This window comes from Globicephala melas, chromosome 20 (genome assembly GCF_963455315.2).
Source record: "Globicephala melas chromosome 20, mGloMel1.2, whole genome shotgun sequence".
Lineage (NCBI taxonomy): Eukaryota > Metazoa > Chordata > Mammalia > Artiodactyla > Delphinidae > Globicephala > Globicephala melas.
Window position 1 is genome coordinate 34,152,816 of NC_083333.1, and position 27,431 is coordinate 34,180,246.

The following is a 27,431-nucleotide window of genomic DNA, read 5'->3' on the forward strand; positions in this document are numbered from 1 at the left end:
TTGCAGTGGTTGAGAGTCTGCCTGCCGATGTAGGGGACACGGGTTCGTGCCCCGGTCCGGGAAGATCCCACACGCCGCGGAGCGGCTGGGCCCGTGAGCCACGGCCGTTGAGCCTGCGCGTCTGGAGCCTGTGCTCCGCAACGGAAGAGGCCACAACAATGAGAGGCCCGCGTACCGAAAAAAAAAAAAAAAACAAAACAACCAGGATTAGAGAGGTAACATGACTTAGAAAGAAAAATTAAAAGTATCTGTGGCTTTTTGTTATAAACAGTAAAAGAACTGAAAAAAGTGATCTTTTAAAATATGAGTTTATTCTCCAGGTTTTCTTAAATATCCACAAATTAGTGCTTTTATTGCAGCTATATCCAGAAGCTGGAAACAATTTAAAATATGTTCTTTTATCATACATTTAACTTAAGAGATAGAATGGAACAGTATGAATTTTAGAGATGTTTTTCAGTGATTCAACAAAAAGCATATGGAAATTGATAATTACAGAAATAATGATTGAACTCTAATATAAAAACATAAATTATATAGAAATGAAAGGGTAAAAGGTGTTTCATTAAAAACAAACAAAAAAAAAACAGTGGCTCATCACCTCTCCTGCTGGTTAGTAACCTAATGAAAACAATGAGTCAAGTATTCACTTCTCCATATTAAAACGAAGTGGTTCTAACCTTTTCATGCATGCCAGCTTTAGGTCAGAAATGCGAGCCAGGATTTTAGGTTCAGAACATCTCAAATATTTTACTGCCTTAAGCTAATGGATTCTTCTTTGTAACACGAGAAATTGGTAATAAATCTTAAGTTTGCTTGGACAGAAAAAACAATGGATGAGCAGTTAATCAAGTCAAATGGGATTTGGTCACTGGGACACAGTTACAAATGGCACCAAATCAGAACACACAAAAAGCTTAGTTTGAGGGTGAGCATGTTAAAATAAAAAACAAAGAAGAGGAGCATTTGAGATCTTTACAGAAACATATTTGGCCAAACAGTCTAGGTTTGGCAAGTACAAGGGGAATGAGTCCCTAGAAAGATGAAGTTAATGAGAAGCTAGATTCAAATTAGTTCCAACTCAATTTACAAATTAACAATGCAAAATGATTTTATTTTCCATCCTTTTCATTCAATAGAAAATTAAAAACTATATTCTTACTGCTAATGTAAATTTCTGATGTTTCTTACCTTGCCATATTTTTCGTTAGTTTTTAAAGATAAGTGATAGCAGATATTGTTATTAATGTGACCAATACATTAAATTTCCAAAGAATAAAATTAGATTAATACTACGTTATTCCCCCCCCCCCAAAAAAAAAATACTACGTTATTATTCACAATAGAGGTTCTACAACTGTCCCCAGCCCTGGGATCACGAAGTAGGACGATTTAGTGATCATTAAATGGAAAATGAATTGTGAAAACTGTTGTTTCCAGAATGCCTTTCCCTCTCTATTTGTATTTTTAAAAAAAGATCTTATACTTTCTTCATTTAAACCTATTTTAAATAACCTAACATTGTTTCCTTTTTCCATTTTCTCTGAAATCAAATTTTAAAACTTCTAAAATTTGCTCATAATAAGTGATCTCAGATGTTTCTTTTAACAGTAAAACTACTTTAATTCTGTTTAAAAAAAAGTGTCAACACTATACCATTTGCCAAGAGGGTGGCCTGAAGTCTCTTTTTTTTGGTCATTTTTAATGCATTTTAGGTTGTTATCTAGCACGCATATAATGGAATTAAAGTTCCTATAGGAGAGAATAAAGTTGGAGCATTAATGATGCAATTACACATGGACGTTAAAGCCACAAAGGAGTTATAAAAATGACCTTGTGTATTAACCTCTGTCAACACAATTAGTTCAACACCTGGTCAAGTCAGGGAAAGGGGGTAACAATAAGCTACTGTGACTGAAACTAGCTTGACTCAAAAAAAAAAAAAAAGTCTATAGCCTACCAGATAGCTCTGTACACACTCAATCTAGAGACTTTCTACCACAATACTAAAATACAAATTCTTCACAAGTCACAACTTTATCCCAAATGTTCTTATAGGTTCTATGCTGCTTTTTAAATTCTACTAAATAATCAATAGCTTTATAACAAAATTAATTTTATTTAAAAAACACTTAAATCACTATCCCACAAAATGTTTAGAAACACAGGTAACCATGGAAGGTAAACGTGCATATACTGCTTTTATTATTATAGTTATGGTTGTTAGCTGAATGAAAACAAATAGTAGCTAAAAAGGTTTCAAATGATAGAATAACGTATTTAGGTAAGTTATGACAATTTTTTGAGTACTCAGACAATAGAAATGTATTATATATTTTTGCACCAACTGCACATGCAAAGTTAACAATGAAATCGAGGAACTGAAGATCAAAAGGGGCCTCAAATATGTTCACTAGCTTTTAAATTTTAGACAAAAGAGCTGAGAATAGAAAAAAAAAAAAAAAAACCCAACATATACCCCATAAAAGTCTTTTTCTTTTTTAATGACTTCCAATTTTAACTCTTTTCTAAAAGCACTAAGGGCATGGAGACGCTTATTGTAGATTATGTATCATCTCCTCTTTGGCTATGAGGTGTGTGGTTTTGTTAACTAGAGACATCAATGAGTTCAGTTTCTGAGACCAGTCATTTAATAAATTATTTGGATCCTTGGGTCTCTGGAAGTTGATAATTCCTGCCAACCTGTCTACTTTAGCAAAGATGGTCTTGTTAACTACTAGATTCGAGAGAAAAGCCTCTGACTCCTGCAAGAGAGAGACAAACTGGATTAAGACAAGATAATTTTAATTATCAATAAACAAAATTTAAGGAAAGCATTCTCTACACTCTTCACTCAAGAATATGCTAAAATTCATTAATAGTTAGAAACTGCTGATTTCCTGCAATGATGTACTTATTTTACTAAGAGTCTAGGGAATGATTAGAATGAGTACACTCAAAGTCAGCATTCAGTTTGAACCTCCCGGCAAACTTAATGCTGTGGGTACTGCCCAAGAACCTGTTGCCACCAGCAATTTGGTCTACCTTCTACGTTTCCCCCTAAAAGGCAGTATTATACAGTTAGTTTCAGTTAGAAATGGTGGGTTAGAATATATGCTCTGCCACTTGCCAACTCTGTAGCCAAAGAGAAGGCACTTTACTTCTAAGGACCCAGGCACCCTCGTCCAGAAACGAGAAGAGTTAATGAACTAACCGAGGATCAAGCCCTCTAACCCCAACATTCCACAATTCCTCCTTTTCAGCTAAACTGTCAGACTCCTTCTGGTGACAGAAATGGTTTTTCAGACCATCACTATACACTTTGCTTAACTCCTATCTCTTTGTTATTGTACATTTTACCAACATGAAAACCAGACCTGAAGATGATATCCCTCTAACATGTCCTGGGTCCTTTTCAGGTGAACTGCAGTCACGTCTCCCTCATATGTTTTATTTCTGCAGTTCACTTTTGGGAACCTAGACATATTTATTACAGAAATATATACTTTATCTTCAAATTAATCACTGTAAAACTACCATATTTAAGTGAAGATTTTAACTAGTATAAATAATATTAATGTAGCTATAAACTTGTTATTTAGGCTACTCTTTGGTATTCAAGATAGCTTGGGGAAACTTTCTATCACCTAAACTTAAAATTAAGTAATAAAACAAAATTGATTTTCTTGCTCAATTTTTACAAGTCAGTTGATTTTCAAAATGAACGGTTACAAACAACGTTTACTACTTACATCAACAGACAGATCCAGAAGTTGTGCCATCCTCTTCATCGTTATCCTCGTGTAATACTTGGCCATTATTCTAATATTCTGAGGAGAGAATATAGGGCACAGAGGACACAGCTGTCAGTAAGGCCAAAAGCCCAACCCATTTGTTTTCATATCCAAATAGGTTTAGTTAAAATGTCAAATGCTCAGAGCTTTTATTTTGCTATAGTCCACCACTGGAATGAAGCTGGTTCTAAATGTCAATAACGAAACTAAATATTTAGATATTTTGGCTTCTGCAGTTATTTTTAGTTATTCTGAGTACACTCTACAACTCTTCTAAAATATATATAGTCAAAATATAGGCTTAACTAAATTAGTTGTTAAAAGTTGTAACCGTACTAAAATATGTTTGCTAAATGCAAGAATCTAAAGTTAAGTTTTTCTAATTATGACACAAATGTTTAAAAGGCTAAAATTTTTAAAAGATCAAAATCATCTCAAAATGCTACCTTATCATCATTATAACTATGTAAAGATAACTCAAAATTAAACTCTTAATTTTCACTGGAAGTGGTGCTAAAGTTAGAGAGCCGCCCCTTTGTTCTTCTTAATGTTAATGTTATTAACAAAGCAGCAGCACTCACAAGGAAAAAGGGGGATGGTGGGGAGAAAAATGAGCTCATCTCTGAAGAAGCTGCACCTCCTCCCATCTCTAATCAGGGCTGAGGGCAACTCCAACCTCTCAGAAAGCACAGAATCACTCAAGACTCCCCGCTTTTCCTTCATCCTTTAAATTTAACCAATGACCAAATTCTATTACTTTTCTTCTTTAAAACAGTTAATTCCATTCCACCCACTCCTCCTCAATACCTTGGCTACTGCCTTAATTCAAGCCCATAAAGCCACTTAGCTAGTCTCATCTCCAGTCTTTTCTCTCTCCAAATCCACTCTTCACACTTCCTCCCAGAGGAATCTTTATAAAATACAAGCCTGGTCATTATCCTCTCAGCTTTGTTACGACCCAGCCCTTTTCCGTACCTCCAACTTCCTTTCTCACTGAGCCCTTTCCTTGGAGGTCCTCAAGTTCCCCTGCTGGTTTGCTGCCTCCATGCCCCAGCGCAGACCATCCCATCTGCCTACCAGGACTGCCCTCCCTTGTCTGCCTGCTGACTACATACTCTTCTCACAAATCTTACCTCCCACATCGATTCCTATGTATCCAGCCTGACCATTCTTCATGGTGGAACCAATCAACTCTCTCCTTGTGCTCCCCTCTAGTACATGTATACTTGTACCATAATACATAATTTATAAATGCATCTTCCACTGTGATTAATTTTTAAGCATTTTGAAGGTAGGGACCATGTCTTATTCTCCCATGTGTCCCAGCACTTTGTACAGTGTGTGGCATATAGAAGGCTCACAATAAATGTTTGTTAATGAATGAATGTTGACATAATTCAATTTGTAGTGACACCAAGAAGATCAAAGGTCAGGTTTAAGACATGCTACCCATTTCCAAAACTACCCAGCGAGTACCAGAAAGAAAACACTCCCTCCACCCCCACCCATCCCTCACATTCTTAAGAAATTCCTTCTGATTTATATGCTATAAAACTTTGGATTCTTGAGAGGTCCTCTCAAAATGCAGCATGCTAACACAGTTATCTTTTCTGAAAAGCTAAAAAGAGGTGGGGAAAAAAAGACAAGAGGGGTAAGATAAATTCTGATATGCTTTGGGAAATAAGACAATAAACATCTGAACAACAAATTTACATCACTACTACATTGGGCATAGAAAAAAAAATCCTAAAGTGAAGAATTAAAGACATAACATCCAAAAGAAACATTTGAGGAATAAAAGTTTATGCTCAAATTTGCCAAAGTTTACTTCTAAATTGTCATCTCCATCATGCCAGATCCTTACATGTTCAACAACTCTGTTTTTCAAGTCTTTCCACCTTTTTTCACCTTCCTCTGTATAACCAAAAACATCAGTTGCAGGACTCTCCAGAGAACCTTTTCTTAATTCCATTCCATAGTCTTCAACAAGTGTGGACCAACGCATCAACTCCATTGTGGTAAAAAGCTTTAAAAGATCCCTGTAAATTAAATAAAACTTAATATATTCCAAATCTGTAAAAATTAAGTTGCATCTAATAGCAAATTTTAAAATATCAACAAAGAGGATTTTTACAGTTTTGTTTGTAGAACAAGATACAAGTTATTACTTATTTTACCAACTTTACTACCATTTTTTTCCACAGTAATTGTGAAAAGCACATTCCCCTACTTATCATTTTGCTATCTCCTCTATTGTATTTGCCAATCTCTGGACTAATTGACTGTAAACTTACTAATGAAACAGATAAAAGAAAAATAGCTTAAAAAAAAAGCACAATGGGCTTATGATAAAGCCTATGCCTGTTTTATTATTTATTTATTTATTTATTTATGGCTGCATTGAGTCTTCGCTGCGCGCGCGGGCTTTCTCTAGTTGTGGCGAGCGGGGGCTACTCTTTGTTGCGGTGTGCGGGCTTCTCATTGCGGTGGCTTCTTTTGTTGTGGAGCACAGGCTTTAGGTGCGTGGGCTTCAGTAGTTGTGACACGCGGGCTCAGGAGCTGTGGCTCGCAGGCTCTAGAGCACAGGCTCAGTAGTTGTGGCACATGGGCTTAGTTGCTCTGTGTCATGTGGGATCTTCCCGGACCAGGGCTCGAAACTGTGTCCCCTGCACTGGCAGATGGATTCTTAACCACTGTGCCACCAGCGAAGCCCATGTTGTATATAATGGATTTTCAGAAGCATCTACTTCTGAAAATCACAAAGTCCCAAACATTTACAAATGATAAAATTTATCAGATGATTAATTAAACAAAAGTGAGTTTGAAATAAGACTTCTACTTGATAAGTGGCTTAGAATGGAGTGTTATAACCTCACTGCATTAATTTCAAATGTAGTCCTAAAAAAACACTTTATTTTCTCTAGTTTTATTCTCTAATACAATCTATCAGTAACCAATTAAGAAGTATATACTTAGGTTAACCAATTTTCTTTCAAAACGGTGCTTCTACTGAGACATACTATACTAATTATAAAAGTACTTACTTGTATTTAGGAATTTCTTCTAACTTCTTGTCACCACTTATTCGGTGAACCAAATCTGACTGTTCATTGTCAAAAGGAGCCAAGATAACATAAAGGACAACACTTTTCAGGGCCTAAAAAGGTTGTACAATGCAACAGTTTACATACAAGACTAGAAACAAAATGGAAACTTTGGCAGAAAGTGAAAATTCATGGCATAATTGTATATACTCATTTTTAATACTGTATTCAAAAGTCAGGGGAAAAACCTTATCAGATTGCTCTTCATAGTGCTTTTCTTTAATGTTGACTTTTCATAAAACTATTATAAAACAAATGCAGCGAAAAAAAAAAAAATTTTTTTTCCTTTCTGGCTGTGCTGCACGGCTTGTGGAAATCTTAGTTCCCCGACCAGGGATCGAACCTGCACCCTCGGCAGTGAAAAAACGAAGTTCTAACCACTGGACCACCAGGGAATTCCTGAATCTTTGCTAATTTGAATTACTACCTGGGTTGGCTTTTTTTTTAAAACTGAAGTATAGTTGATTTACTTAGTGTTAGCTTCAGGTGTACAGCAAAGTGACTCAGTTTCTTATATATATATATACATATATATATATATATATATACATACATATATATATATATATATATTCTTTTCAGATTCCTTTCCATTACAGGTTATTACAAGATATTGACTATAGTTCCCTGTGCTATAGGGTAACTCCTTGCTGTTTATTTTATATAATACATAGTGGTATGTATCTGTTAATCCCATACTCCTAATTTATTCCTCCCCAAACTTTTTTTTAAATAAATGTATAAAAAAAGGTTCTTATAACAAGTTAGCAGCAAAAATGTGGAATCCACATATAATCTATTCACAAACTTTGCAAAATAATTTTCCAAAGTAATGCTAGGTCTTTATCTGTGACCTTTGTTAGACACAGTAACCTGCTGTACATGTCTTAAATAGTAAGCCTACATTTCTTCAAAGGCCATAAATAATTCATCTGAATCAGTAAGGATAAAGTGAACTATCAACAGACTGAACAGAAAGCAGTACCACACAATTGCGTGTAATTATTGAAGTTAAAATTATTTCAAAAAATGCAAATTCTTCCTAATAAGTATCAATGTCAAGTTTAAGACTATATTCTTACCTGTTGCCACTTTTCACTTTCTGCCTGTATACAGGGAGTATCATAGATTGCTCTGTAGTGCTTACAAATAGACAAATAAGATCCTTCATGTTGATCCAGCTGAATCATTAAGTTATAGTATTTCAACTTTAATTTCTGAAAAAAGTTGACAAAATAAATCGGGGTTTACAGGGTTTCCCCCCAACATTTTCAAAGTAAACTTATAGTAAGAGATAGGCTTACCTCTGTATTTTCTTCCTGGAAAAATTTGGTGTTAATTTTCTTGCTGATGATTTGTGTACGAATGTAATCCTTCACAGCTAGGCAGAGCCGCATTTGCTCCAAAATAAACTCCACTCGCTCTTTCTTTTCCATTGACCCATACGTTTCTACCTAGCAGAGTAAGCCCCCAACCAAGATTATAATCTTTAGTAATATTTTTAAATTGCAACAAAATTAAATAGACATTAAAAATTCACACTTGATAAATAATATGAACCTTCACGCATATTGAGTGTTGATGGTGATATAAAAAGCTAGTTTCCTCCGGGAAATTACAATTTAAAAAAATTATTATATAGTAAAACGGATATTTTTCTTTTGGTGTAAAGTTCTACGAATTGTAACACATGCACAGATTTCTGCAACCACCATCACAATCAAGACACAGAACAGTTCCATCACCCGCATAACTCCCTCACATGCCCCCTTTACAGTCACACTCATAACCCCTGAAAACCAATGATCTGTCCTCTAATACCACAGAACTGTGTTTTCTTTATTATTATTCATTCATTCATTCATTCATTTTTGGCTGCATCGGGTCTTAGTTGCAGCACGCTGGACCTTCCATTGCGGCACGCGGGCTTCTCTCTGGTTGTGACGCACAGGCTCCAGAGTGTGTGGGCTCTGTAGTTGCAGCACACAGGCTTAGTTGCCCCACAGCATGTGGGATCTTAGTTCCCCGACCAGGGGTCAAACCCACATCCCCTGCATTGGAAGGTGAATTCTTAACCACTGGACCACTGGGGAAGTCCCCCAGAACTGTCTTTTCAAGAATGTCAAATATAACATGCAACCTTTTGAGACTGTGTTTACTCAGCATAATGCTTTGAATAAGATTCATTCAAGTTGTTGTATAAATCAAACAGTTCGTTCCTTTTTATGGCTAAGTAGTATTCCATGCATGGATGAACCCCAGTTTATCCATTCACCTGCTGAAGAACAACTGGGTTGATTCAATCTTTTGCCTATCACAAATAAAGCTACTCTGAACATTAGTGGACAAGTTTTGTGTGAACATAAATTTTCCTGTCTCTTGGGTACCCAGGGATGGGATTGCTGGGTTATACAGTAAGCGTATGTTTAACTTTATAAGAAACTGCCAACCTGTTTTCCAGAGTGGCTGCACCATTTTGCATACCGATCAGCAATCTATGAGAGTTCCAGCTGCTTTGCATCCCTGCCAGCTCTTGGTATTGTCAGTATTTTAAAAAAATTTTAGGTATTCTAATAGGCATGTAGTAGTATCTCATCATGGTTTTAATTTGCATTTTCCTAATGGCTAATAAGGAAATGACAATTCTAAAAATGAAAAAAGATATCAGTTGCAATGCTAACTATATAATAGTTGAAACCGTTATACAAAAAAGAGGCACAGGTCTTTTGAAAATTCAGATGACAAGGCTGATATGACCCTTCATGGGTGCAGAATGTAGAGTTACAGTAGATACCCACAAATATAACAGAGAATCAATTATATCAAACACTATGAAAAAGTTTCTAATATAATATTTGGCATACATATGTTATAAATGATTTATAACATCTAGAATGACACTTTTACAAAGTAGAATGAAGTAAGGCTATTATTACTACAATTTGGTCTGAAATGTTTTTATTTCACTGTCTTGTCCTTCGTTATTTTTTTTAATAGTTAGTCAACATATTGCGTGCCAGGCACTGTGCTAAGCACTCTATGTACACTAATTCTCCTTTGTAATTTCTTAAGGAAAATAAAAACACACACAATGAACCATCAATGTTTCATTTTGACATGTTCACTCACTCTCCATGTGTCAATTACTTTGAAGCAAATCTCAGACAAGATATTATAAATATTTCAATATGTATCTCTAAAAGATAAACTGAAAAAATATCATACCTAAAAGTTCTTTATATCACGAAATATCTACTCACTCCTCAATAGTCTCATTTATTTTTTTAATCAACTCAGAATCCAAATAAGGTTCATATTCTGCAATTTGTAGCTATGTTTCTTATGTCTCTTTTTTCCTTGCCATTTATTCATTGAAGAAATCAAGTCAATCATCCTATAGTTTTCTAGAGTCTGAAGTTTGCAGACTGCGTCCCTGTGGTATCATTTAACAGGCTCCTCTGTCCCTGGTATACCTTAAAAACTGGCAGTTAAACCTAGAGGCGTTATATAACTGAGATTAATTTTTTGGCAAGAATACTTCACAGGGGATGTTGAATCATGAGGCATATAGTCCTCCTGGTTGGCAAATAGAGTTGGGAGGCAAAACTGTGGAGCAAATAAAAAGATCAGTGGTTGCCAAGGGTTAGGGAGAAGACGGGATAAATAGGCAGAGCCCAAAGGGTTTTCATAAGCAGTGAAACTATTCTTTATGATACTACAGTGCTGGAGACACGTCATTATATGTTTGTCAAAATCCGTAGAGTGTACAACACCGCGAGTGAACCCTAATGTAAAACTGTACTTTGGGTGATAACGATGTGTCAGTGCAGGCTCACTGACTGTAACTAACGCACCACGCTGGTTCGGGATGCTGATAGTAGGGGAGGTTGTGTGTTGTGGCAGCAGTGGGTAGTACTTCCCACTCAATTTGCTGTGAACCTAAAAATATTTTTTTTAAAAAGTCTTTTAATTGAAAAGAAAAAAAAAAAGGTGTGTGTTTGGCGGGGTGGGGAGCCTGAAGCCAAACAGAACTAGTGGTAATCCAACAAGTTACTTAACTCCTTTGAGTCACAATTTCCTTGGCTGAAAAGTGGGGATAAAAACAGTGTTGCATGTGAACATTAAATGAGATCAAGTATATAGAGAATATGTTTTAAAAAATGACAACAAACACAATGCATGCCATACAAGTTCCTTCCAGTATTATTTTTTTCCTTTCCTTTATCTAAAATGGATAAGGTACATAATTGAAAAGTTAAAATAATCGATTTAACTTAATGGGGAGCCTTTGATGAACTAAAATTATAAGCAAAAATTTGAGCATAGGGCTTTCCTGGTGGCACAGTGGTTAAGAATCCGTCTGCCAACGCAGGGGACACAGGTTCAAGCCCTGGTCCGGGAAGATCCCACATGACGTACAGCAACTAAGCCCACGAGCCACAACTACTGAGCCTGCGCTCTAGAGCCTGTGAGCCACAACTAGTGAGCCCACGTGCCACAAATACTGAAGCCTGCGCGCCTAGAGCCCGTGCTCCGCAACAAAAGAAGCCACCACAAGGAGAAGCCAGCACACCACAACGAAGAGTAACCCCGGCTCACCACAACTAGAGAAAGCCCGCGCAGCAATGAAGACCCAACGCAGCCAAAAATAAATAAATAAATAAATTTATTTAAAAAAAAATTTTGAGCATAGTTTACGTACATTTTTCTGATAGGAGAAATGGCTTTTCTCAGATTTCTTAGCACTCTGCTATCTCATTTTAAGGCCTCTCTTAAAAACTGTCCTGAAACACAGCAAACTATGAAGGAGTTTTTCTTTGTTAAACCAATATAGACTAGAAGTTGACCACCAATCAAATATTCATTAAGAATGAAGCCAACAATGAACAGTAAATTCCTAAGGCATAAGTAAATGAACGTGAATTACTGGTTTTATTTAAATTCTAAAGAGAATTAAAATGTTCAAATAAGGGCACAAAGTTAAGACTAATTTGTTGAACCTACTTTTCTTCAAAACGTTTTTAGCAGTTAAATTTGGTTGGGACCATAATTACACAACTTCCAGCTACTTAAACAACCTCACACTCTACAGTACTCACTCTTAATCCTGGTGGTTCAGAAGAAAGTGATAAGGTGCCAAAATAAGCAATTACAAGAAAATATTGCTGACTGTTTTTTTTTTCTTTGCTGCGCCACACGGCTTGTGGGATCTTAGTTCCCCAACCAGGGACTGAACCTGAGCCTTCGGCAGTGAAAGCGACAAGACCTAACCACTGGACTGCCAGGAAATTCCCAAAATACTGCTGACTGAATGTAAAATTTTACATACTCTAAAATGCAGCACCTTACCTGTAACTCTTGTAAAATGGAAGCTGCCTCTTTGACGTCACCGTTTTGCTCTTTTATAGTTGCTAATGTTTTAGTCAGCCGAGCACGCTCAATTTCAACATAAATCTACAAATACAAGAGGTTTATATTATCTAAATTCCTACAGAAACGTGTTAAAATTGAAAAGGTAGAACTGAACTATTATTCAAACAAGGTATTTCTCTTGCAGCTGTCATGCACTTTATCCTCCACATACCAACAGCATTGTGTGACATTTTACATTTCACAATCACATAATTTTTAAAGAAAATATCTCTATAAAATGTTATCCATATTTTGCACTTTGCTTTGAGAACTTCAGTATGAAATCACTGTGCTTAACAACTAACAGGACCAAAAACTAAATAAACGGCACAGAAAGTGCCTTTAAAAGAACTGATTATTTGAAAAATAACACTTTGCAAAGAGCGTATGCAGTCTATTATCTATAATTCAACCAATACTCTCATTCTGATTTCTCTTTAAATGCAAGGCTACTTTCTCTAAAGACATCTCATCTTGCTAAGTTAAAGTTACTAGCATTTTTGTAGCCATTTGTAATGCTAGTAGATTTATAATTTCCAACAAATTAAACATTAAAAATATAACTATAGCCTAACAAAGTCTAGGGAACTAATTTTCATGCTTGGGCTTGCTGACCCATTTAGCCTTTGCTCTGCAGCAACCCCTTTTCCCCACTCCAGTCCCAAATCCTTAATCTCCAATGATAACAAACTGCTTACACTTTCCTAAATGTACTAAGTGTTTCTCACTCTGATATCTCTGCATATAATTTCCCCTATGTCTTAAATGCCCTTCTCCCTATGCTCTGGCCCAGTAGAATTTCTATTCATTCTTAAAAAGCCAGCTGAGCCACCATAAACTCTCTGAGGCTTTCCTGGGGTCCTCAGCCAGTCAACCCCTACCTCTGTGCTGCAGGGAACAGCAAGCACATTGCTACTGTCATGACCAGCACAGTAACTATTTCCATGATTGATCTCTTTTGAGGTTAAAAATAGCGTCCTGCCCATTTTGGACCTCGCACAACACAGGTAGGTGCTCAATAAACGTTTAATGAACTAAACTATCAAAAGAGGCAATAAGTTATATATAAACGAAGTTTTTGTCTTCAAACCACAAAAATCTACCTAGAAAGAAACGTATCTACCATAGCCACCATTTCATACTTGCCGTGTTTAGAGAAACACTAGATTGGGGGTGGGGATGGGGCACAGGCATCAAAAGAAATACAGATCGTTTCTGGCAAGACAGTCAAAGTTTGAAAGCTAACCTCACACTGTAAACGCTCTAAGAAACCTTAGCTATCCCAAACATAGACTTCTTGAGCAGGTCTAGGCCACGTGAAGAAATAACCTTATGTTTAATTATTACCAAATGTAAATTTGGGATAAGATCACTAATTTCTAGAAAAATCTGGATATACTAAGACTGTCACTATTTCAGTATATTCACTGGCATATGGGAAGACACTAGAAGGAGATGTATTTACAAAGATATGGGTTAAATTAAGATGACGACATTCTGTGTATTCCATCTTATAAACACATACATATGTACCTATATAAAATGTTTAAACACATAAGTATCTCTGAGTACTTACTGTGAGTTCTGCTAATAGAAAACTTACCTTTCCTTCTGTAACCATTCGTAGAGTATCAATTAATCGAAGTTTGATTGGAAGGTCTGTGATTTCCTCAACGTAAGTACAGCACTGTTGAACCATTTTTGCAACAGCCTAAAATAATAAAAACCATTCATAAGTTAAATTCATTCCTCATACAGGAAAAGGAACTATTTTATTGATGGAAGTGCTGTGGTCAAATCTGGTCTTCCCAAGCAACTCTAGATACTGAATTGCCGATTAAAAAAAATATAAGAAATCAATTCCCCCAGCCCCACCCCTGCAACCCTTAGCTAAGAAGTACTGAATACTCAGTGACAAAGCAGTAAAGGTTAGGAAAACCTCAGGTGTAAAGACCTTACCCCTCTCCACTACAACTGGTGGGTGAGCTGATTACACAACAGGAAAGGTGGAAGAGGCATGTCTGGCAATGTCTGTTAGAAGGCTGGCTGGCTAGCTTTTTTACAGTCAAGAAGGAAAGTATGGAAGAAGTGGCAACAGATTAAGGGCAGGGAAAGGTGGGGGGAGAGAAAAGCAGAGTTTAACAGTGGCTGTGACAGTGGTGAAGCCATAAAAAAGAGTCGGTGGCAGAAGCAGAAGGTAAGACAGTTCCACCATCTGGGCGGGGAGCAGGAGCCACAGCCAGCCATGCCCACCTCAATAAAATGCGACACTGAAAAGCTCAGCATCTCTTGCCCACAGTTCCCTGACAGGTAGCACAAGCAGCTTGTACTACATTTCTTCCAGCACTAACAGTCTATGATCTAGGTCAGGGGTCAGCTGACCTTTTCTATATATGTTTATAAATATTTACACAGTAAGTATTTTAGAGTTTGTGAGCCATAGGATCCTCTGTGGCAACTACTCATTTTTATTTTATAAATAAATTTATTTATTTATTTTTGTCTGCTTTGGGTCTTTGTTGCTGCACGCAGACTTTCTCTAATTGCTGCGAGCGGGGGCTGCTCTTCATTGTGGTGTGTGGGCTTCTCATTGCGGTGCACGGGCTTCTCATTGCGGTGGCTTCTCTTGTTGCAGAGCATGGGCTCTAGATGCGTGGGCTTCCCTACTTGTGGCTCACGGGCTCTAGAGTGCAGGCTCAGTAGTTGTGACGCACGGGCTTAGTTGCTCCGTGGCATGTGGGATCTTCCCAGACCAGGGCTTGAACCCGTGTCCCCTGCATTGGCAGGTGGATTCTTAACCACTGCGCCACTAGGGAAGACCTGTGGCAACTATCCGGCTCTGCCTTTGTAACTCCACAGATATGCCATACATGACAAATGGGTGTGGCTCTGTCCCCCCAAAATTTTATTTACAAAGGTGGCAGGTAGGATTTGGTCCTTGGCCCATAGTTCACCAACCCCTAATCTAGATTCTAAACAGCATATCATAATCATTGATAATAATAATTAGGACTCTGTCATCAGGAAAATGTTAAATTACATTAAGCATATTTTAAGATAGCAGAAAAGTAAACAGAATATCTTGCTGTCAATTATATCTCAGTAAAGCTTTAAAAATAAATCCCATGGTATATCTTGCAAAGATTTCCTTGAAAAACATTTAATGTTCACATAGCTCAGATCAGACTTAATTATCTGAAAATTAGCTGTTTAGAGACTCCCAGGAGTCCCAGAAGGCGAAGGTTTTATTGTAAAATATAACTCCTTCAGTAAGTGCAAAGCTCTGGAACACCTAGTCTCTCACAAAACAGATGATCCCTCTAAAACTAATTATAATAATGATTTCTAGAAGGGCATACAACTTGATCATTCTAAAAGCTGTGCAAAAAATACATTAACAGAAACCAGATGGGGAAAAGAAAAGGAAACAAATCAATATTCTAATGATAAGTGAACATCCTGCTGCTCCCTGAAAAAACTGTAGGGAAGTCATTAGTGAAGTTACAGTTGGCGTGATGCTGACCCTCTGCACTGAAGTGATAGTGAGTTAGAAAACGTTAATCTTAAGCAATCTAGAAAAGGTTATTTTAAGAAGATTACTAATTTCTAACCCTGATAAAGCAAAAATGAAAAGTTTGAGGTAAAACATAATTATGAGAAAAGGAAAGAGATATTTGGAGTCCCTAAGTACTTTCCAGCTGTGAAGACATAACATATTAAGGCACAAAGAGCAGCTCTGGTTCCAGTTCTGGGGATGTCACTAGCCAGCTGTAACACTGACTCCAACTCTTTCCCCAAGAAGCCTTCCCTAATAAACTTAATTAAAACCTTTTTCTTCCTCTTTTCATACATCTTAGCATTTTTACTATTCTAATGTCACTTACTATATGTTGCCATGTATGCAAGTAATTTTTAAAAAATTTAAAAATCAATCTTGGGACATGTTAAAGATTGCTATGATTACTTGCGATTTATGTTCTGTACTAAGCTATAGGTTACTTACACATTTCTTCACATTCCAAAAGGCTTACATATAAAATTCAGTTTCTCTATTAGAAAAGTAACAGAGTAAACAGTCCCTCGACTAGTTCTAAAATGTTATGACTCTATGAAATTAAATCTGTATTTTAGGATATGTGCTTTGAACTTTATATTAATACTATATAAAACACATATTTTTGTTTATTTTAACCCAGGTTGCCCCAAGACTTCTAATTAAGTAGCCCTTTCAAAACTGTCCCATAGAAAGCAAGTCTCTTAGAAAATCAGAGGAGGATGATGGTTTATCCATGTTAGTCTCTCAAACCACAGAAATGAGCAGCAAAAATCATATTTAAATGAATTTCACATCCACATGTACTAGAGAGCCTCAATTAAATCTATGTTAATTCTTAACAGTGAATTTTATATGCATGTAAACTTATCTAAGAAAAAGGAAAAAAACCAATCACAGTAACTTTGCTTTTTGCAAAAAATAATTTAACCCACTCTAATATCAAGCTCACTCTCACAGCAGACTAATTAATAAAATAAGGGCTTTGGACAAGAACCCTGTACTTCTATTTTTTGGTTCTACTACTACCTTGTTTTACAATGTCATTACCTTTACCATTTGAAAGCAAAAAATAAAAACCCATAAGCTACTCGGAACAGCATTTTAAAGATGAAATATAAATGTAAAAAGTGGAGTCTATTTCTAAAGAGGATCATTTAAATACATCTCAAGCAGAACCGGAAAGCAGTAAAGAAAATCCAGCTTCACAAAAACACCAAAAGAGAACATATATAATCTTTAAACAAAATGAGTAGTCTGAAATTTTTAACAAAATGATGTCTGAAAATGGCCTCAAAAATAAGTTAAATAGGGGCTTCCCTGGTGGCTCAGTGGTTGAGAATCTGCCTGTCAATGCAGGGGACATGGGTTCGATCCCTGGTCCGGGAAGATCCAACATGCCGTGGAGCAACTAAGCCCGTGCACCACAACTACTGAGCCCACGTGCCACAACTACTGAAGCCCGTGCGCCTATAGCCTCTGCTCCGCAACAAGAGAAGTCACCGCACTAGAAAGCCCACGGGCGGCAACGAAGACCCAAGGCAGCAATCAATCAATCAATCAATCAATAAGAGAGAGTAGCCCCCGCTCACCACAACTATAGAAAGCCCACGCGCAGCAACTAAGACCCAACGCAGCCAAAAAAAAAAAAGTTAAATATTAAGTGTTTAATAAAGGCATGATTAAGTAAATTACGGATTATCGACTTGACAGATTATAACACAACCATTTAAAATAATAAATATGAAGGAGCGACATGGAAATAGAAGCTGCATCAACACTCTCAGAACAATTTTGTAAAAATATGCAAATATATAAAGATTAGAAGACAAAAATAAAAGCAGTTGTCATGAGAATATGGATAGAATTTTTTAAAACTCTCTAAATGTTGTGATGTTGATTTAACAGTAGATTTAAAACAGATTCATAGAAAGGTTTTTTTTTCTGAAAGTCCTTATTTAAATTTGAATGTATTTGTTTTTGATCAATCATGAACTCACTTGTTTTAACTGACTCCGTCTTTTTGACAAAAGCATAATATTTTCATTAAGTAAATCCCATTCTTTAGCCTCATAGCACATCTTCACTACTGCAACTAAGATACGGGATGTAGACACCATATCAGAAGCCTGTAAGAATGAAAATATATTGAAAGTTAATGGAAACAGTGTCAAATGAAATTAATGGCAATTGAGGTTTTCATTATAATCTACTCACAGTTCGGGTCTGTTTTTCCAAAGAGAGAAGGGTTTCAATGACTTCTTGAAGTCTTCCTTCCTAAAACAAAAGGTAAATGAACAATGAAAACACCAACAACACAAAACCAAATAACAGTCTAACATGAGATGTTTCTGACACAGAAAGACAAAATCAATAGCCTATTTTAGAGGAAAGAGACTACTGTTGTCTTTTTCTCCTTTTCATGATACTGCCTGCTTCTCCAGAGGATTCCAGAAGTCAGTGGTTCCCAACTTGGGGCCCACAAGCTACTTTTTTTTTTTAATAGATCTTTATTGGAGTATAATTGCTTCACAATGCTGTGTTAGTTTCTGTTGTACAACAAAGTGAATCAGCCATATGCATACATTTATCCCCATATCCCCTCCCTCTTGAGCATCCCTCCCACCCTCCCTATCCCACCCCTCTACGTCATCGCAAAGCACTGAGCTGATCTCCCTGTGCTATGTTGCTGCTTCCCATTAGCTATTTTACATTCAGTAGTGTATATATGTCAATGCTCTAACCCACTACTGGGCATATACCCTGAGAAAACCATAATTCAAAAAGAGACATGTACCCACAATGTTCATTGCAGCACTATTTACAATAGGCAGGACATGGACCCAACCTAAGTGTCCATCAACAGATGAATGGGTAAAGATGTGGCACATATATACAATGGAATATTACTCAGCCATAAAAGGAAATGAAGTTGAGTTATTTGTAGTGATGTGTGTGAACCTAGAGTCTGTCATACAGAGTGAAGTAAGTCAGAAAGAGAAAAACAAATACCACAAGGTTTTTTTGTTTTGTTTTGTTTTGTTTTTTTGCGGTACGCGGGCCTCTCACTGTTGTGGCCTGTCCCGGTACGGAGCTCCGGACATGCAGGCTCAATGGCCATGGCTCACAGGCCCAGCCACTCCGCGGCATGTGGGATCTTCCCGGACCGGGGCATGAACCCGTGTCCCCTGCATTGGCAGGCAGACTCTCAACCACTGCTCCACCAGGGAAGCGCCACAAGCTATTTTTAACATTTCAAAATGCCTAGGAGAAACTGACTCTAGAACAACAATGATTTAACACTCAAGAAAAACATCAAGTCTTTGTTTTGGATTCTAATTCATCACCTCAGTGTGGGAACACCTGTTTATCTTGTTCTGAAGAGACTCTTAACTGGCTGTCACCCGTGTCTTTGAAGAATAAAAATGGGAAAATAATGATTTCTTTATAAATTCACCAAAAGTATTTTAAAACATGAAGTTCTGAGGAGAAATAAAAAGGATATTTGGTGGTAAAAAGATAGGAAACCCTGGTTTAATTTTTCAATGACTTTAGAAATAAATTATAATTGTGCTTAAAGAAAACAAAGCCTACCTGAGATTACCCACGCATGCTATACCAAGTCATCAATTGACAATAATCTCCATCTCGTACGTAAAAACAAAACATTCTCCCTGGGGCATACATTAAGAAATGGGAATAACAAAAGTCAAATAATATAAACCTAGATGATAATACACCAGGACTAAAATAAGCCATATTAGGAACCACACATTTTGATAAAAACAAAACCACCCCACAGCACAAAGATTGCATTAATTTAAGATATTGATATTACTAACATTGAATGAATTGGAAGTGATGAGGAGGGTTTCATTTATAAATTGCTTTTCTAACCCTAAAGGAAATTTATTTTTATTTTAATGACATTCATAGATGGTACATGAGTACTACTCTTTTACTGATGAGAGAAACTAAACAGCTTTTGAATTAAGGGCACAAATAATGTTTAGACTTTTCAAAATACTGTTCCCATATTTTCCAAGATAACTTTTAAGCTATGAATTTTCTAGGCAGCACAGAAAATGCACTGTATAGGCATTGTTTGAATTTATTTTAATTAAATCTAAAACATACAATTACTAACATTTTAACAATGTTTCCCATGCAAAGGGGAGCACCAGTTCTGAAAGCTGTATAGGTTTACGTGTACAATAAATGTTGGCTAAATGTCCATCAGAGCAGAAGAACAAAGAACAAATCTATAAATTCTCCAAAGTTAAAGGTTAATAAATCATAAAAATCAAAGAATCAAAACCTGTGTTGTTCAAAGGTCAACTGTAATTTCCATAGGGAAATGGTTACTACTTGGCAACAAAATATAGTGCAAAAATTGCTAAAATGCAAAATACTGTTTACTGATGGTCCCCTCTTGTCACTTTTGTAATTACTATTAGTCACATGATTGTGATCAACAGCATGTAGTTTACTGTATGGTATTTTAATTCAGAAATATGCATTTTAAAGAATTGCACCCTCCAATGAAGGAATCACATACCACTCTAGAGCTGGGGTCTACCAGTATCAACAAAACATTAAATGTCACCATCACCTTCTCAGAAAGGCGTTCTTGGAAAATGCTCTCTAAAGTCAGTAGTCACTCAGCACCTCCTTTAACACTCCAGCCCACTGACTTTCTGCTTTGCAATGACCCTGTGGACAAAGAATGTCACCTGCCATTTCAGTAAACAAAGGACGTTGCGGCTGTAAAACAGGATACTGGTCCTAGATAGTTACGATGCATGTCAAAGAAATGATTTCAGTAAGCCCAGGCTCCTGCATCTTCCCCTACAGAGAAAAACACTAAAATCATTAACTTGAGATGTCTGTTTTTGTGATTAGCAGTAATCTTTTGATGTTCAACTACATGTTTGTTTTTTTTCAGCCAAAACTCCTATGTATTCTGGCTCCTCCATCACCTCTTTGGAACAGTCCCTCAGAGCTATCTGAGTGGCTGCCTTTTTGGGCTATAGTTCTCAGTAATGCCCCAAATAAGACATAATTCTCCACTTTTAGGTTGTGTATTTTTTTTCAGTCGACAACCCCAAACTCTTTTCCATTTTAATGTTCACTGTCTTTCTAATCTCACTAGAATGTACTCTGTAAGAGCTGGGGCCATGTCTATACTGTTCATCACTGTAGTTCAGTGCTCTGCACCTGCCCAAGCATATAATGGTGTTTTGTAGATACTGTGTACCAGTATCTTTATACCTTTATACCTTGTACCACAGTTATTAATGTGCATGTCTTGCCTCCTAAGTGGTCTATAAGTTCTTTAGGGCTGGACATTGTTTGATTGTTTCCCTTACACCAACCTGCACACAGTATGTGTTCAATGGATTGACATTGACCTGAACTATTCACTTGATCTTGGCTTACAATTCCTGATTCTTACTGTTACAGTAAGTAGGATGTGACAAATTATATGGCTGACAATTCAGTGCTATCTGAAAAACGTTACCATCAATTTCATTAAATACAACTCCCAATTCTCTAATCATCCCACTTTTCCACCCAATCTTCCATGTACAAGCTCATGGCTAAACATCTTCCTCGTTCCTTTCCTATCTATTCACATATCTTCCTTGAAATTCTACCTCCTCAATGCTGCCTTTCAATTCAGAGGAACAAGGTGGTCAGAGCTATCAAAACCAAGTTGTTAGAACATGTGACTTTTGTGACTCCTTTTTCTCATTAAAATAATCCTTGTCGGGGCTTCCCTGGTGGCGCAGTGGTTGAGAGTCCGCCTGCCAATGCAGGGGACATGGGTTCGTGCCCCGGTCCAGGAGGATCCCACATGCCGCAGAGCGGCTGGGCCCGTGAGCCATGGCCGCTGAGCCTGCGCATCCGGAGCCTGTGCTCCGCAACGGGAGACGCCACAACAGTGAGAGGCCTGTGTACCGGGGGGGGGGGGGGGGGGGGGGGGGGGGAAATCCTTGTCAATGAGGTAACTGACTAAGGAGTTTATTCAATATCAATACATGTTGGGTATCTGTATATTCTGTATGTTTGTGTCCTTTAACTCCTAAATGATCCAATCTTTTAATGATTTCTTAAACAACCTCAACAAGTAAGAAAAGGCCCATAAAAAGTTAACCACAAACAGTTGAAATGTAATGCCAATCCAATACTTTTAAATGACCTATTTCTTGAAGGGGTCTTTTGTCCAAGCTACTAACAATCAGTAAACTGTTTTACATTTCACCTCCTCTTTATTTTTAGTGTTAACCATGAGAAGAGGTTGCAGGTGACCAAATGAAATGAAAAGACATTAAGAGGAGGGAGAGGGACTTCCCTGTGGCGCAGTGGTTAAGAATCCTCCTGCCAATGCAGGGAACACGGGTTCGAGCCCTGGTCCAGGAAGATCCCACATGCCGCGGGGCAATTAAGCCCGTGCGCCACAACTACTGAAGCCCGCGCGCCTAGAGCCCATGTTCTGCAACAAGAGAAGCCACCACAATGAGAAGGCCGCGCACCGCAACAAAGAGTAGCCCCCACTCGCCACAACTAGAGAGAGCCCACGTGCAGCAATGAAGACCAAACGCAGCCAAAGATAAATAAATGAAATAAATTTAAAAAAAAAAAAGAGAAGGGAGAAACGAAGGATATATTCGATTTAAGAATGCAAGTAGGGCTTCCCTGGTGGTGCAGTGGTTGAGAGTCCGCCTGCCGATGCAGGGGACACGGGTTCGTGCCCCGGTCTGGGAAGATCCCACGTGCTGCGGAGCGGCTGGGCCTGTGAGCCATGGCCACTGAGTCTGCACGTCCGGAGCCTGTGCTCCGCAACGGGAGAGGCCACAACAGTGAGGCCCGCGTACCGCAAAAAAAAAAAAAAAAAAAAAAGGAATGCAAGTAGTCCCTAAATAACCATATGCCAAATATACACGGTAATCCAAAAGCAGGCGGTGGGGGTAGGGGTTGGAGGGGAACCTTCTGTGCATTAGAACTGTTAAATACTACATCTTTACAGTTCAGAAAAGGCCCTCATTAGATTAATTTTTAACTCCCTAATGCCAGGGTGAAATAACAACTATTATCTAGAACTAGTATCACTTTTATTATCTCACCAATCTGATACAGGGTCCTCAAATACCAATCACAGAGGCAGTAGAATGTAATGGTTAAAAACAGGCTCTGCAGCCAGAATGCTTGAGTCTAAATTCCAGATCTACCACTGTGTTACTTTAAGAAAGACACTTACCCTCTCTGACCCTCAATTTTCTCTTCAGTGATATGGGCATAATAATATCTATAGTTCCTGCTGCATAGAGTTGGTGTTAGGATTAAGGCAATGATGGCTAACATTATTAGTCACTGTTGTTATTTGCTAGGTGAGTGTTAGGACACAGAAACAGAATTGTACTAGGTCAGGGACTTCCCTGGTGGTCCAGTGGGTAGGGCTCTGCGCTCCCAATGTGGGAGGCCCAGGTTTGATCCCTGGTAGGGGAACTAGATCCCGATTGCACGCCACAACTAAGAAGTTCGCATGCTGCAATGAAAAGATCCCGCATGCTGCAACTAAGACCAGGAGCAGCATGCATGCATGCATAAATAAATAAATAAATAGATAGATAGATAGAACTGTACTAGGTCACAACTGTAGGAGATTCAAATGGCCTAGATTTGGCAAGTATACCACGTGGGGTTAGACTTCGGTCTGACTTTTGAAGGCTTCTGCTATATGTTGTATTCTCACCTGATACATTCTTATTAATTCTCTATACATATAATTTTTATCTTCGAATGTCTTTCACATTAAAAATAAAAAATGTCTTAAGGAAAGTAAGCACAGAAGTGATAGTCTCTTAAAGAAGCCATGGGATGTAGCAAAAAGAACACTATACCTATTGCCAGGAGACCTCAGCTTGATCTGATTCTTCTATAGACCTTGGATAACTACTGAAGCTGCCTGAACCTTAGTTTTCTCACAAGCAAAGTGAAGGTAACAAAACTTCCTTCAGTTTTATTGATGGGCTCAAAATAAAAAACTAAAGAATGTATGCTAAAGTGTTCCATGCATTCCAATGTAGAAATGCAATGCTTTAAATATATTTTTATGATTGGCAGAATGGCTATAAAATAATATAAAATGAGGGATAGAAAGCAAAACAGGGAAACATACCCTAAAAAACCCTAAGACAGCTATCTAATCCAGAAGTTGAAAACTGTGGGTCTGTATTAAAAAATCCTTCTACCTTCCCATGCCCCAGCCCTCTTCCCCCTGCCCCGCCTCCCCACAAAGACAATCCATATCTACACCTTGTTTTGTTCGACAGGCACAGTGGCTTAAGAGAAAAATCAGGGCTTCCCTGGTGGCGCAGTGGTTAAGAATCTGCCTGCCAATGCAGGGGACACGGGTTCGAGCCCTGGTCCAGGAAGATCCCACATGCCGTGAAGCAACTAAGCCCGTGCGCCACAACTACTGAGCCTGTGCTCTAGGGCCCGCAAGCCACAACTACTGAAGTCCGCGCACCTAGAGCCCGTGCTCCACAACAAGAGAAGCCACGGCAATGAGAAGCCTGCGCACCGCAAGGAAGAGTAGCCCCCGCTCGCCACAACTAGAGAAAAGCCCATGCGCAGCAACGAAGACCCAACGCAGCCAAAAATAAATAAATTAAATAAATAAATTAAAAAAAAGAAAAATCAAATGGCTTTAATTTTACATAGTTTAACAGGCCCCAACATTCCCTGCTTCAAACATTTCCATCACCCACTTGACACCCAAAAAATCATTTGGCATTTGAGTTTGCAAATCTTCTCAACTGTCTTGAACGTAACAGCGATGTTCTAAATAAATGCCATACATTGACTGCTAGAACAATTGTAGCAGCGAAATATTTTTTTCTTACTGGCCTATAAGCTATTTGAAAGCAAGAGCTCTGTCCACTAATTTTATACCCCCATAAAGTCTAGCACTGACTGGGTCTTACACACAGTAGGCTATCAGAAGAAATTGGTAAGGGGAAGATTTTTTTTCACCCTAGTCTCAGTTCTTGGAACAACTGTACTCCTTTAAAGCAATTAGTTTCTTCCTTATGGCAACTATCAATCTATTAATTCCAAAGAGGTGGTTTGGGGCTGACTTTGACCTGTACATATGTTTTGTCTGATCTACATGGTATTGGCTCAAACAGTGCTTTAAAACAGATTAGTGTCCAGTTTCTAAATATAAAGGCAATTCATATAAAAATCCATATTCCTGGTCTCTCCCTCAAATTAGAGGAGTTCATAAAGTGTGGCCTTCATTCGCAATTGGCAAAGATTAACCTAAGGTGCAGAGTTCCTACTCTCTTTCCTTGAGCAGGTGCTCAGAAGTTCAGGTTTCATTACACTTTGCTCACTGGGCAGGACACTTGGTGAGAGCAGAAGCTCTAGAATCAGTATGCCTGGGTTTGCATCCTGGCTCCACCACTTTACTAGCTGTATGACTTTGGAGCATGTGACTCAACTTCTCTTAGACTGTTTTCCTATCATAAAATAAGAATGATAATAATACCTACCTCACAGGGCTAAGGTGAGGATCTAATGAGTTAATACATGAGTGCCTGGCACTGCAGAAAGCACTCAATAAATGTCAGAGATTGTTTATCTGCCCTGCGCTGGAGGTGTTTGAGTTTTCCAACCTCTATGTAACTGGTGATGTTTCTTTTATGTAACTGGTGATGTTTCTTTATAGTAGCAGCTAGAAAGCTCAGAGATGAATTGATGGCTACCCTCCACTTAGGGTACTGAACCTAAGAAATACAAGTGTATCAACTTCATCATCTTTCCCTAACCTTGTCTTTTGTAAAGCCCCACTAAATTCTTTTTTGGAAAAAAAGGGAAGCATTGAAAGGGTTCCTTCTGAGAATTAAATGTGAAGTATTACTTGACACTCCTCCTGCCCCTGAATTTAGTATGTTTTAATGTACTTAGGTAGTAAGCTCCTTAAGAGACAAAAACAACCCTATTAGTGAATGCATCCCAGATGAATAGCAATACATGTTTGTGGCTGGATTGATCAAGGAATTTAAAGAGGCCTGAGCACAACCCTTAACAACGTTCCCTGATGAAGGTGATGCAACAACTATCCAAACCCTAGTCAGGCACCTAGGTTTAAATCCCTGGTTCTACCTATTGCTAATGTTAGGATGGACAGACAACTCTAAGCCTTGGTTCCTTTACATGTAAAATGATACACAAAGTTGCCTGACACACAGCATCCCATGTTGCATGATAAATGTTCAGATCAAGTAAAATTTCTATTTCATGGAAGATATGCAGCTGGGCTAAACTACTGTTAACGACCTCCATTAATTATGTTACTTTGTACTTCTGTGCCTGTTTGTCTTTACTCGTGCAGTTCCCGCTCCCAGGGATGACTCCTCCCCAGCCCAATCTTACTCTGCAAGACCTGATACAAACGTCAGCTTCTCTGTAAAACCCTCCCTTAACCGACCAGTAAAAACGAACGGCTTCCTTCTGTGTTCCAGTAAGACTTTCATACTTGTATGGCACTCACTACCACGCGTAACTTGTGTACTTTGTTGTGTACACGGACTCCTTAGGGACAGGGGTCCTGTGTTAATCACCTTCGTCCCTATCCCTTTCCTGTCCCTTCTTCTGGCCAAAGGCCAAGCACATCGCCACGATGCGTACGCAACTTAACCAGAGAAACTGATTCGACAAGAGCAAGAGAACTAAACTCTCTGATCTAGCGTGAATGCTGACGCGGCCTTAATCCCTGAGAAACTATTCAAGTAAACGTGAAACAGTATCCAAGAAAAGGTAAAAAGTACTAATGGAGCCCCAACTCCTAAGGGAATGAAGTGACCATCTGTCCTGGGGAGGTTCTGGGAAGCTGTATGCACTAGCGTACTCCGGCTGCGGGGTCTCCCTGGTCAGGCCGACCTGGGATCTCCTACTTCTGCAGGCCTAGCTCGGGCCGGGCAGGCAACAGCGGGATGCGCGCTCCAGCCCGCAGGCCCCCTGAGGCCTAAGCAAGCTCGGCGCCGTGACTCAGCCCCTGGCTCCCGCCAACACCCAGCCGGCCTCCCCTCACCTTGGCCAGCTTCTCGCACTCCGGCAATCGCTGATCCACCGTGGCGCTGTAGTCCACCTCCATCTTGACGATGCGCCCATCTGCCCGCTCCAAGTCGCCGTCCGCCATGGTCCCTACCTGAGCGTCCGTTGATGTCCCCCTAATTCGGCACCACTAGTCACCCACACCGGAAGCTGCCGGCGCACCCCCTCAGGCAGTGCGTCGGCGGCCCGCGCGAAGGACCCCACGAGGCCCCTTGCGCTGGCCGCCAGGCAGGCAGCGCCGCGGACAGCCCTGGGGGCGGAGCTGGGGCGCGAGGCTCGCTCGTGCACCCTACGTCCGGTTTTGTCTTTGCTGACAGACTTCTCATCTACAGTTTGCGGTGAGAAAAGCTAGTGTAATCGAATAGGCTATGATACATATTCTTACACCTCTGCTTTGAAATATTATGATTTCTCAGAGCCGTGGGCAAGTCGCTTAACTTTTCT

At 38.7% G+C, this 27,431-nt stretch overlaps 1 protein-coding gene across 1 annotated transcript; it reads right to left on the reverse strand.

Moving 5' to 3' along the window:
* Positions 1 to 1,933: 1,933 nt before the first annotated feature.
* PSMD12 (proteasome 26S subunit, non-ATPase 12) lies at positions 1,934 to 27,162 on the reverse strand. The gene is made up of 11 exons (XM_030843412.2): positions 26,965 to 27,162; positions 18,081 to 18,140; positions 17,864 to 17,992; positions 13,914 to 14,021; positions 12,248 to 12,352; positions 8,203 to 8,352; positions 7,981 to 8,115; positions 6,839 to 6,951; positions 5,659 to 5,833; positions 3,753 to 3,830; positions 1,934 to 2,765 (listed from the first exon to the last, which is right to left on the reverse strand). Exons 1-11 carry the CDS (start codon positions 27,070 to 27,072, stop codon positions 2,556 to 2,558), a joined length of 1,371 nt encoding a protein of 456 aa, XP_030699272.1. The 5' UTR covers positions 27,073 to 27,162; the 3' UTR covers positions 1,934 to 2,555.
* Positions 27,163 to 27,431: the final 269 nt, after the last annotated feature.